The 13,046-nt window shown below is 41.1% G+C and overlaps 1 protein-coding gene across 1 annotated transcript; it reads right to left on the reverse strand.

Moving 5' to 3' along the window:
* Positions 1 to 9: 9 nt before the first annotated feature.
* Positions 10 to 11,566, reverse strand: LOC311359614 (rho-related GTP-binding protein RhoA-D). The gene is made up of 5 exons (XM_084479664.1): positions 11,431 to 11,566; positions 5,821 to 5,976; positions 4,306 to 4,426; positions 3,580 to 3,710; positions 10 to 1,692 (listed from the first exon to the last, which is right to left on the reverse strand). The coding sequence occupies exons 2-5, from the start codon at positions 5,974 to 5,976 to the stop codon at positions 1,519 to 1,521; spliced, it is 582 nt and encodes a 193-aa protein (XP_084335790.1). The 5' UTR covers positions 11,431 to 11,566; the 3' UTR covers positions 10 to 1,518.
* Between the last annotated feature and the right edge of the window lie 1,480 nt (positions 11,567 to 13,046).

Raw genomic sequence — 13,046 nt, forward strand, 5'->3', positions numbered from 1 at the left:
ATAAGTCAGTTATTTTGCATTTCAAAAATACTTTATTAACATACTTTCCTCATATAGACACTGAACGCGGGCCCCAGTCCGGTTTGTAAAACCATCATTATGTCAGCGTCTTGTTCTGGGTGTTTGTGGCTAATACTCCGGGACATTACAGATAGGTCCTTTGAGCTATGCCCAAAGCTTTCTGAATAGATCTTAGAGACTGCTTAAGCACTGGCGACAAAGTTGTTTTAACGGCGATTGGCAGCATAGATCCACTCACCACGTTAGGCCATCAAGTGTACTTGTATTGGAGGTTGTTCTAGGACATATCACATTAATGGATGGATGGATCACAAAGTACTTTAAGCTTTGATGCATATAAGGCATATGAAGACCATGATGTCATGATTCATTACATTTCTGAACTGAAAAGCAAACAAAAAGTCTTAGAATCTGCAAAGTTTATAATGTTAAATCATGTTGAATTGTAAAAATAACTCTGTAGGGACACTGACTTGGTCTTAAGGAATGTCTAGATGTTTATATATTTACAAAGCTGTGATAAGTTTAAAAATGGCACATATATTAAGTAACCTAAGCCATAATAACTGAATTAAGCGGTTTGCCATTTAGAGAACTGATTAAGGTCGGAGTTCTTGAGCTCTGATCAACACTATTTAATTGCAACATGGCATTTGTAATGTTGTCAAATACCTAGCAATCCATCAGTCTGACTTGTAAAACAGAATAGATCATAATTTATTGCAGACTGCATAAGGCATCTATGAAATAGACATTCCCACTTAGCATTGGGAGTATTGTTTTTGGACGTTTAGACCCATGTGTAACCATTAAGTAAGAAGCCCAGAAACACTGCATTTATGTTATATATAGGCTGATATAATGCAACTAACCACTATGAAGAGTTGTTAGTTAAAAATGTCCCATTATAAGTGGTGTTGTATGGCCAATAAGATGGAAACAAACCAAAGCAGACAGACATGAGATGGCAGACCAGCGATGCGTGAAGCATGTGCTTTTAACCGGAGGCTTCCCGTTTACGTTGAATCTAAAGTAGTGTTTTATGTGGACGTGGTTTCCACCAGTAGTTTGCCCTTTGGAAAATGCAAGCCCTTAGCCCCTATCTGTAAACAATCAACACAGAAGCGGTTGGCCAGTTGAAAATATATGTCAAGATTATACACACATAAATAGAAAACATACACTCATACATACAGGAGGAGGGGGGGGGGGGGGGGGAGGGCAGGCCCCTCGTGTACACAGGCTGGTGTGTTTGTGAAGGAACGAACAGAAAGACAGTAAACAAGAGAAGGAAATGTGAGAGCAGAGGGAAATGGAGACAGTAAAAGGCTGATCTGTTTAGGTTTTCAACAAGTGTGTCAGTCTTTCAGTTTGCCGTGGCATGTTATTGGTGTGTCCTTATGTAAATACAGTCCACCAAAACCATTGGTATAAAGGTTTCATCTTGCAGGCCTCCCTCCTCCAGGCCAGGGGGCGCCGGGCGGTCTGGTGCCCCCCTCACAGCAGCAGGCAGAGGCCCCTCTTCTTGCGCTTGCGGACCTGCAGGGCCGCCCTAGTGGCCATCTCAAACACCTCCCGCACGCCGTCCTTGGTCTTGGCCGAGCACTCCAGGTAGCCGAAGGCACTGATGCGGTTCGCCATGTCCCGGCCTTCCTCTGGCCTCACCGGCTCCTGAGGGGGTTTGCGGAGATAAATGAACAGGTTTTCATTTTAAGCCTGGGTAGGAAATTTGGAGAAAAAAAAAAAAAAAGGATTTGAAAGGCTCCACCCCCTCCCTCCAGCCCTCCCTCTGAAGCCACTGCCAAACACATGACTGGCTCGCTTTAGGAACACGTCTGCCTAGCCTGGAGAGGGACCCCGGTCATGAGCAGAGTGCACGCAGGTCTGGGCTTACGTAGGGTATGTAGGTAGGCATCATGCAGGTCAGGGCTTACAAACGGCCTTTGTCCCGATTTGTTTTCTTTTTTTTTTTTTTGTGAGAGCATTTCATTTGAAGCTGTCTGGATGTAAAAGTATTATTCATACTAGTAACTATTCTTTCTGCTGACATTTACTCTGTTGTGTTGGAGACAACTTGAAGCAACTTCTGGATACTATGGAAAATTTATTGAGGATGAAGATCTGGTTTGATGAAAATAAGCTAACTTTGAATTTAAGCAAAACAAAAAAAACCTCAAACCTCCCTGTATATGTTGTACTGCTCCTACTTCCTTACATCCTACTGTGTGGAGAACACACACAAAACAAATACACATCCAATCTTCATCCTTCAAAAAATAGCTGGGTAATAGCTAACGAATTATACATAAAACAACTTAACCAACAAATCCATTATTTATCAAACTAAGAACACTGAAATTTCAAGATTTGATTGAATATAAAACTATTAAAATAATGTTCAAAGCAAATAATCACAAATTGCCTCATGGCATACTGGAGTTGTTTCAATTGAGAGAAAGCAAAAGTTAAGTGGAACCTGTATATTTAACAAACCATCAATAAGAACCAATGCAAGACTTCACTGTATCACAACAAAGGCTCTTAGTCTCTGGAACAACTGCGATGATGAGCTAAAAATAATGAATTATTATGAGCCGAAGCAGTGAATGAACATGAACATCATAGTTTGATTCAAACTGAATATTTATCTTCTATGAATAATTATAAAAAAAATAAGGGAGTAGGACTAGAAACGTTTTCAACTTCATCCTATCCCTTTTGAACATGAACTGTATAATTTGAGTTATGTATTTGTTTCTTAGGATCCTGAGGATCCCATTTGTTTGTATTTATTTTATTTCTTCCATTTTATTACTTGTTATTTTGTCTAAATTATTTTACAAATGTTCAATAAAAAAAAGAGCGTTAAACAAATATGAGAAAATAATTCAGAAATAAATGGCTTTCCCTAGCTTCAATGGTTCACATTGATTTATCTCTCCCTCTCGGTGATCTGACACGTGTATACGTGTCAGATCGCCCGAGAGGGACAGATACAGAACCCTGGCAAAATCCAGCCCCGTTCACCATGATTTGAGACATTTAAAATGACATTAAATAGCTTATTGCTTGATTCATTGCTGTCCACCGATAAGGGTGGAGACCAGCACACATGGCTGCTTGTATTGCTTCTTATATTTTGACCTTTCAATACCTTGCTGCCTTCGAAGATGAATGACAATTAAATGATATTTAATTGTAACATTGAAAGTTTTGCACTCGTTATGTTCACATTTCCTTCGCTGCTTTTGTGAGATCCACTATTCGCGGATGGTGCATTGTAAACATTTTGTCCAACATTTTGTTTACGCATGTAACAGCTTGAATCAGTCAGGTGGAACATTTGGCATGAGAAGGTGGGTCACATTCACACGCTGTAGAGGAACAGGAACAATAATCCAAACTTGTGTCGGCTATATTTAGACATTTTGGCAGCCGTATCGATTTTTTTTTAAATGTCTCATTGGTTTCCATCTTTGGTTTTTCTGGTTTTCTGAGTTTTGAGACCTTATGACAATGCTGATTGTTTTGACCAGCTTCTTCACCAGAGATACACACCTGCTTCATCTTGGCCAGCTCTCTGCGTGTGTGGTCATCGTTCCTCAAGTCTTTCTTGTTGCCGACCAGGATGATCGGGACATTGGGGCAGAAATGCTTCACTTCAGGCGTCCATTTTTCTGGTATGTTTTCTGCAAGCAAATAAGGAACACAGAGTTCTCATGCTGAGCCACTCACAGCCTTGGCAGAAGTATACAGCTCTGTCCTAGAAGGAGAGCTATGAACGCCTTCCCTTCTTCATCAGAGAAGGACATTGAAGGATTAAGTTTGTCGGTCTTGGCTGGCCAACTAGCCGTAAGAAGATGACATGTAGAGATGATGATGGAGTTCTACTTCCTGCGTGGCCTCGTCTGAAGGCTGTGGGAAAGTGCCCTGGGCAGAGCGGTCCCCAGGGGGGAAAATATCTTTCTCTGGATCTGACATGAAAAACTCTGTGCCCAAAGACTTGACTCCAGGAAATGTAGTGTGTCAATTATGTAGGTTTCTTTTCCCCTTTACAGTCTTCAAATCATTGTGACGATTTCTTCGGTGTAATAGAATTCCTAACTCGTCAGTTTGACTAAAAATCTAAGTAGACTGCACAACGTTAAACAAGGTTTTAAACCCAGGCTAATCAAAGGGTCTTTTCTGCTCTGTAATTCATTAGAATTTTGACCTTCCATTAAAACATCTGCCAGTGGCCCAATATGCAGTTATATAGAAAAATCTAAAAGGACAAAGTCTTACCTAAACTGTCTGGACTATCGATGGAGAAGCACATGAGGATAACATCGGTGTCAGGGTAGGAGAGGGGCCTCAGCCGGTCATAGTCCTCTTGACCTGCCGTGTCCCATAATGCAAGCTCCACCTAAGAAAGAAATGGGAAGGAAATACATTTTAAATTCATGATTAAAAATAGGGAGGGAGATTGAACGAGGGGAGAATAACAAACCGCTTTGTAAAGAAACTGGATTTGAAATAATCCAGTTCTCCTCCAGTTAGCATAGCACCCAGAAACATAGTCAGAGCTTCCCCATCACTCCTGTTACCACTACTAGCATATATTTACAACCTCTACACTGGCTCTGTAAAACTGTATTGTGTGTATTGCATTGTATTTAACTTGGTGGACAAAATCAGAATAGCTTGTGGGTGTGTTTAGACTATGGGGACTTACATTTGATAGCATTCTGAGCAACACACCCCATTGTATCATTGACTGCAGCCAGTGTCAACATTACCGGGCAAGCCAACAAGTCCATTGTTTAGGTTAGACTCAGTTGTGGGTCTAGCCTAAAGTGGGTTGTGCCAAATCTGAGAAGATTAAAACCCAGACCGCGGCACAGCGGGATGGAGCTAAGCTAGCCTACTGTAGATCTCTTTAGTGGTGCTGGCATTGTGTTACCAGCAAGCGTCTCTGTGAAGCTCCCCTCGCAGAGACAAATTGCAGTGTCTCTGCAATTTGTTTTTATACACTGCAATGTGCCACTATCAAAATAGCACACAAAACAATCTTCCTACTTGTGCTAGTTGGCCTCACTGAAACGGCCAACACGAAGGAGGGCCCGTGAGAAACTCTCAAAGCATTTAGAATCAGAAGAATGGCTGATGTTCAGAGAGAGGGATTTGAGAAAAAGGACAAAAATATGCATAAATGGCGAAAGCTTCCGCCGTGAAGCGAGCTGACCTGGATTTCTGCAGCATAGTACAGAAAACAGGAACAGGAAGTGAGGTACTGCTCATGATGAGGGGTTGGGAGGGAGAGGGGTAGAGTCTATCCTTGTGCAGGAAACTAGTGACATGCCATTTCCTGTTGTTGGCTTGGGACCTGTGGTTCCGAACAAGCATCATTTGGCTCTTGTACGACACACTCCATTTCCTCTCTCTCGCCATCCATCCACTTCTTCCATCTGTCCTTCAAATTAAATGCTTCCTGTTTTTTTTCTGCATGTGTTTAAGGTCTGGGGATTCCCAGATATTTATTGTGTCTGTGGGTGTTTTGACAAAGGCAGGGGGATAGGAAAAGGAAAAAGTTCCTGTTTGCTATTGTAGTCTTTTGTTAGAGCCAGAATGTTCTCTCTTCCTATGTCATTCCTTCCTTGAATGAGATCGAACAACACTACTATTGTACGTTGCCCATTGTTCGGAGAAGCAGCCATTACACTCAATTGTAAGGGAAAAGTAAACAAGTACCATTTGGTCTGAATAAAAGTCTTGTCAGAGGCACAACCCGGGAATAAACAGAACCAGACATGGAATTACCTGTTTGCAGTCCACCTCGATGTCTGCGATGTAGTTCTCAAACACTGTTGGGACGTAGACCTCGGGGAACTGGTCCTTACTGAAGACGATGAGCAGACAGGTCTTACCACACGCTCCGTCCCCCACAATCACCAACTTCTTCCTGATGGCTGCCATCTGAAAGTAAATAAAAACAAACATGAATAAAACAGTTGCGTTCCTTGTAAGGGATACATTTTATACCAACACTTAAAGACTAATTAAAAGATAACCGTCCTAGAAAACTTGATGATGATTCAAATTTCTTTCCTGCTTTAAATATATATTTATTTTTTATATTGTTACATTATTACATAGAAAAGAGAGAGTGCAGAAGACATGGTCCAGGTGCAGACAGAGCCATGCCGCCCCCGGGCTGAGAGTCTGGAGAAATGTGAATTTACTACAGGCAGGTGCAATGTGTGTGTGTGTGTGTGTGTGTGTGTGTGTGTGTGTGTGTGTGTGTGTGTGTGTGTGTGTGTGTGTGTGTGTGTGTGTGTGTGTGTGTGTGTGTGTGTGTGTGTGTGTGTGTCTGCCCACGTATGCAAGACATCTCAAAAGAAAACACAAATAAATACCTCATCATGAGTTGGCAGAACTGTCCCCTGTGCCCACGTTTGTTTTATCACAAACACAAACAGAGAAGTCTGTTGTTGCATCGCTAATTCGCTATAGTCCTCCTTCACATTGACACAACATGTTGTTCAACGACAAAAATGTGTTTTAAGTGTGTATTTGTACCCTTGAATTCCCTACTTCAAGCAAACACAATTCTAGGATAAGTAGACCATTGCTCAAATATAATACAATCTCGAGCTAGTGTCAATGTACTTCACAAGCGCACACACACACACACTAAATCAGACCAGGTTGTTTCACGGTTTCTGGAGAGAGCCACCTGTTCACCGCGATAGCATTGGACAAACCGACAATACATAAAACACACACGTTCCTTTAAAGCTTAGAAGAACAAGAACTGGTTGGTCGTTCTTCTGTTTCAATGTTAAAGCCCAGGGCACCGTCTTAAATTACAGACTTCACCACTGTATCCCATTTTATACGATGGAACAAAAAGAGCATTCTGAAGCATGGAAAGAGTTTATTCCCCCCAGGGGACGGAAACAATGCACTGCAATTTATGTCACACACACACACACACACACACACTTTTAAGTGTTTTGTGAATTAACCGCCATGTCTTGCATAATATTTGCCCCCACCACGTGGTGTTAAGTAAAGGACAAAGTTCTCATTCCTCCTCTTGCCTAACACACACACACACTTTCTCTAAGGCAGGACCTAGTGAACTCCTACTGGTTAGACATTAGTCAGGGCTAATGTTAGCCAATTGTGCCAGAGGTGGAAATATCATGGTAGGAAGTTTAAAGCATGTCCATATCAACCAAGTATGAAAACTCCCAGGAAGCTGAGAACTATTTAACACACCCGTTACACAATAAACTCTCCTGTTAAATATTTATATAGGAGGTATAGGTAAAAAATAAAAAAACATCATAAACTGACAATTTATGCCTTTTCATTGCCCTAACAAAATCACTTCCTAGTGGATTGGGTCACCATTTGACACAAGGGATGAAGGGTCGATGGACATTTTTAAATAACATGTACTTCATATTAAACACTGAATCCATTTACATGTTAATGGCTGATCTGTGTGAGGAACCATTTAAAAGCAGCCCGACTGTGAGAGGGCATACCAACAGCCTTCTTGGGGACATGACTTTAAAATGTGAAGAAAAGACCCATTTAATTTTGTAGTAGGTTTAAAACCTGATTGAGAACAACATGACCACATGACTCAAAAGATAAGAGGGGAATATAAACCACATTGGTTATTTCAGATTAGTTATGGCAGCTAACGCTGTGATAATTCTCAGTAACAACGGTTCATTGAAAGGTCACAAGGAAACAACAAACCATCATCCTGAGGGCTAATTCAGCGCTATAGGATTTGACTTGAGTACACACACAGTTATTATAGATTACATTTATACTGCAGTTTGACAGCTTTGCACGACCCACATTCGAAGGTATAAGTTATTCACGCTATTTACCAGATGTGTCTTAATATGTGATCTTTCAAAAAGTGAAAATAGAAGCTTCAACAACTGGTCCGTTTTCCTTCCAGTTGGTACATAATGTCAGCACTCTAACCTGGATAACAACATGGTGCAATCAGACAGTGAAATGGTGCCTGAAGATAACTTGAAACCCAACCGAACGACTGGCCAGGAAAAAGGCCTCACAGACCCATCCAGATCCTTATTGCTTCGGTTGGAAGTTCTCCAGGGATAGTATGGGGCTGTTCCTTCCTGTCGTCTTATAAAGACTGTTCGCAATGATACGACCAGGTTATACCAGAATCCAGGTTTCACTTGAGCCCATTGTAGCTTCTGACCGGTGTACATATATAAAGGAGGGGGAAGCAGCCAACCCAAACAGAGAAGCCAGAAACCTGAAGTAGGGCAGAGCCAGGGAGACTCCCCCGGCCCGATTCATCACATTGCTTAGCTCAGCTCGCAGAAGTGAAGCCAAGAGGAAATATCAAGAGATTTATCCAAAGCTTTCGCTGCGGTTCACAGACAGAACGGGAGATGGAGAGGCAGATTTAGAAGACGAGATAATCAGAGAGTTGCCGCATGTGAAGCAAATGTCAAATCAAGGAGAGATATGCATTACAGTCGAGAAAACTGATTTATACTCGATCATAAGTAAGAAATAATTAAGTGAATGAATCAGTCATGGGGTGACTTCAAGAGGAAGACTGAGTTACATGACAGCTTCAACAAATACATTCTAAACTTTTTTTCTTTTTCCTTCCAACCTCTCATCTAACTATCAATCCGTTTTATGACAACCCAACCAGGCCACAAAAACAGACAAACGCATGCCACATTAACACGGCTAACACACAGTCTACACACACACAGTCCACACAATCACATACACACAGTCTACAACACAATAGCCTGTTCCATCTGTGCAAATGACATACAAGGGCGGTCCCCGTGGCGTAGTCGTCAGCACGAGTTGTTGGGGAAAAGCCAAAAGACATTAATGACTCAGTGTCTTGGAACCAGTGAAAAAGTGTTGGTGCCAGCAGCTTTCCCTTTCATTTTGTTGTTTAAAAAGAATCAGATTTAGGCTGAATTTTGTTGTTGTTACCCTTTGACTTTACAGACTATTTTCCATACATTGATTCATGCAATGACTGGGTGTTCAGAACCACAGCACCAGATTGTAACCCTAGGCATGCGTGCCACATAATCATTGGCACACTTGCAAAAAATAACAATAATATAAAAAATCATATATATTTTTTTTCACCACTACAATGCAGCAGCATAATCATTACAACCCATTTTTTTTGCACTTTATTCTGTTTTGGGCATTTCCTCCCAGTGAAAATATGTTTAAATGAGTTACTGAAAGCAGTGTTCTGAAATGGGATAAATTAATAATTATTAAACCTATGTTACGAGTAATAGAGAAGAAAACATTTAAAATATTGTTGCAAGTGGCCTGTATGCATGGCCTTCACATGTTATTTGCAAAGCTGTACATGTCTTAAAGATATTGATGTGGATGTTTCCATCATTCTCATATGTCTGTTTTTTACATTTCTTACAGTGCAAATATGTTTTTGAATGAGTTTCTGAAAGCAGTGTTTGGGATATAGGCCTATGTAATTATAATTTGTAAGCCTATTTTGCAAATATAACAAAAAAACTTTCAAATGTTGATGCATGATTGTGGACTATATGGAAATAATACAATTCCAGGTCTTCTGGAAATGCTTTTGATCACGGTGTCATAATTCAGCTTAATACTTAATATATTGTTGCTTATGGCACACTCATTAACGAGAAAATGTCAAACTGGCACTGCATGTTGAAAAGGTTGCTGACCGCATAGGCTGACCTAGGACTTGGAAGCTCCCTTTCAGACAATTGAGACAAATCTGCATCACGAAACAAATGGACACACCTTCAACTCTCCACAGTAACATGACTAAGGGTGGCAAGAAAACATTCTGTGTATTTGTTATGGGAGATTTATATCGTGACCCGATACAGAAACATTCATCATGCAGGAAGCTCAGTGTCTCGCCGATCTCGGTGTCATGCTAGAACGATGAAAATGCAGATTTGATTTACTCTTTTTAAGGAATAGATCAATAGACGAGACTGAAGATAATGTCAACAGATCACATTGTATTGGTTTCCGTAGCATTGGACGCTTGCACACACACACACACACACACACACACACACACACACACACACACACACACACACACACAGTGTGAAATGCTTGGTAGCACTCAGCTGTTCCGATGCAATGACATCATCCATACAGTGCGTCTCCTCTCTAGTGCGCCCAGACGAACGGGGAGTGGCAGAGGCAGGAGAATAATCTTGATTCATGCACATGTGATCGCCTCAGTCACTATGGGAATGGTGTAACATTTGCACTTTTTCCTACAATGCATTTTTTGACTTTGCCTTAATTTATTCGATTTCTCTATTTTCGTTTATTATTTCATTTTATTGTATGACGATATGATTATGTGAAGCACCTTGAGTCTACCTCGTTTATGAAAAGTCATATATAAATAAAGTTGACTTGCCTATAATGTAGAAGAAAAAAAAAGAAGGCGTGGTCGAGTTGAGGCGTAGGGCAGCAAAATCAAAAACATGCACAAATACTTTATGGTGTGGCAAAACCCGAAAGTTGTGGGCAGAGACACACTGTTTTGGGCAGATGTTTTGGTGGTTATATGCCATACATTCCAACAACACGCAGCGAGGCGTGAAGGCTGATCGGTAGTCGTGGAGAAGCCGAACAAGGAAGGGTGTGGTGGGGAAGAGAAAGGAATGTCCCCGGGACAGAGAACTGTTTAACCCGATAGACAATGAATGACGTGATCGCTCTGAGGGATACCGCACGATACATCCACGATCAAGCACGAATAAACGTAGAAATTAGCCGTGATGTTTCCTCTCCTCGTATTTCAAAGTGAGAGGTTGGTCGAAACCTCAGGGATAGTCGATCCTAAACTGGCCTAACAGGTTCACGCAAAGAATGTGTCTCGAAACAAACAAACCATCAACACCGGCCACGTATGATCCTGGTTAAGTAATACCGAGGTATTTTAAGACGATACCCCGGCTCGAACAGTGGAACACAGGAATGGTCACACAACGCTTAACGTTACTTGATTATTAGATTAAAGACGTGTACATTGTCGGAATGCAAGCGACACTGTCTTTCGGTCTGGCGGAGGAACCTGTGAATAGTTCTTGATACTTTTCCGCAAAATCAAACAACATGTCGCACAGCTCGAGCGATCACTGGGAATTGCGCGAGACACGCGAACGTTCCGAGAACGAATTCCGCGAGACACGCGAACGTTACAAGTTTAAACACGGAAATCTGTCGAGCAGCGGCGACGCTTCATCCCCTCTCCAGCCGACACCTAGCTACTACTTTTATCCCCGCAACTTGTTAAGTAAACTGGAATATAAGGCGACACCCGAAAGGTTATCGACCCAAGAGTGAGATCCTTACCTTTATTATATGTTTTTCAAATTCCCGTGAACTCTGGACTTGCCACTCTTACGCTGTAAGCCTCCTTATTGCAGCCCTAATCACGTTGTAGGAGCTAATACTAGCTGTAGCCAGAGAGGAAGGAAGCTGACTGGCAGCACGGAGAAGACCCGCCCATAATCTGCGGGAACATTTGAGAGTCTTGAGCTGGCATGTGATTGGCTAAGGGGAGGTTTCTACCGTTAGAAATGTCGAGGACCCTACCTCTCGACCGTTAGAAAACAGTGACATCATTCTAGAGAGGGCCACAGCGTGGGTGGCAAGATACATTTTCTGGGGCATATTTCAGTTGTTGGATTATTTTGCAACTTCCAAATGTGTTTAATAAATTATCTCTGATGGAAGAGACTTCTCAAAAATATATTACTCAATGCTTCATATATGCGGTTTGGTAGAAATATAGGCTTTTGAGGATTTTGTCCTTGTGTAACCAGATTTTGTAACACTGGTAATAACAAAGCAGGGATTAATGCGTTTGAATTTATATTTTGGCCACAATGTTATGAATGGGCAATAATCTGAGCACTTGTGAGCACATCACCGTTTTATGTGGAAGTATTTATTGGAGTTTATTTTTGCTTAACCCACAAAAGGGGATTCATGTTTTGTGTACCGTGATCCAGATAATTGGTAGTTGATCTTTGAAATGTAATCCACACAGATGTTTCACCATCCACAAAAACACATTTTTAACTTGTGTCTCGTCACATTTTATCCACAAGGATATTTCGCGATCAGCAAATACACCACAGAAGAAGATTCACGTTACGTGTACCGTGATGCACAAATATGTAGGCCTACTCTTGTTATCACGATCCACAACTTGTGTCTTGTAAAATGATATCCACACTCACTTTCAGAAGAGATTATGAACACAGATTAGATTGTGAACTTGTCTAAACACATTTGTGGATCTCAGTATTGCTATGAATACTGTATTTGTGTAAAATACTGCATTTTACACAAAAACTATTTTATATGCATGATAGAAAATGCTATAGCCTATCTGGATCAATTTTCATGACCGCCGAATGATGTGCCAAAGGTTAGCAATCATTCTAAGGAAAATGCTAGAGTATAATTGATACCTGCCACCTGTGAGACCTGAGTTTGAATCCAACTGAAGCATGTATGTAGCAAGCAATTTGCTTTCGACTGAATGCATGTTGAATCAGAGGACAACTGCTAGCACCAAACCACTACTTGGGGGCAACTGATTGAAAGTTAATTTGATCAGAGTAAAAGATCGTCACTATAGGGCTGCACGATCCTTTATAAAATGAGAATCATGATTTTGTTGCTTGGAATTGAGATCACGATTTTAAGACTTGTTTTGAATAAACAATATTAATTGCACTCATTTACCCGATAGAGAAGGAAATACAACAAAAACATGATGGTGCCTGATGTAGGACTGGCACGTCAGCTTTAGACAACAGAAAGTGAACACTCCTGTTTTTAGCCTACATGCAACAGCTTCCTGAATCAGACACTGAACATAAAAACATAACATTTCCATCTCTTGTCTTCTCTTACTTACTCAACCTTGAACAAGTATTTCTGTGTGTGTAAGATGA

This window comes from Micromesistius poutassou (assembly GCF_964030765.1).
Source record: "Micromesistius poutassou genome assembly, chromosome: 15".
NCBI lineage: Eukaryota > Metazoa > Chordata > Actinopteri > Gadiformes > Gadidae > Micromesistius > Micromesistius poutassou.

Excerpts from the sequence above, each read along its gene's own strand:
- LOC311359614 (XM_084479664.1), bottom strand. The coding sequence starts at position 5,976 with ATGGCAGCCATCAGGAAGAAGTTGGTGATTGTGGGGGACGGAGCGTGT. Across the intron at positions 4,427-5,820 it reads TCGAGGTGGACTGCAAACAG|GTGGAGCTTGCATTATGGGA; the intron begins GTAATTCCATGT and ends TTTCTTTCTTAG. Across the intron at positions 3,711-4,305 it reads CGATAGTCCAGACAGTTTAG|AAAACATACCAGAAAAATGG; the intron begins GTAAGACTTTGT and ends ATTTGCTTGCAG.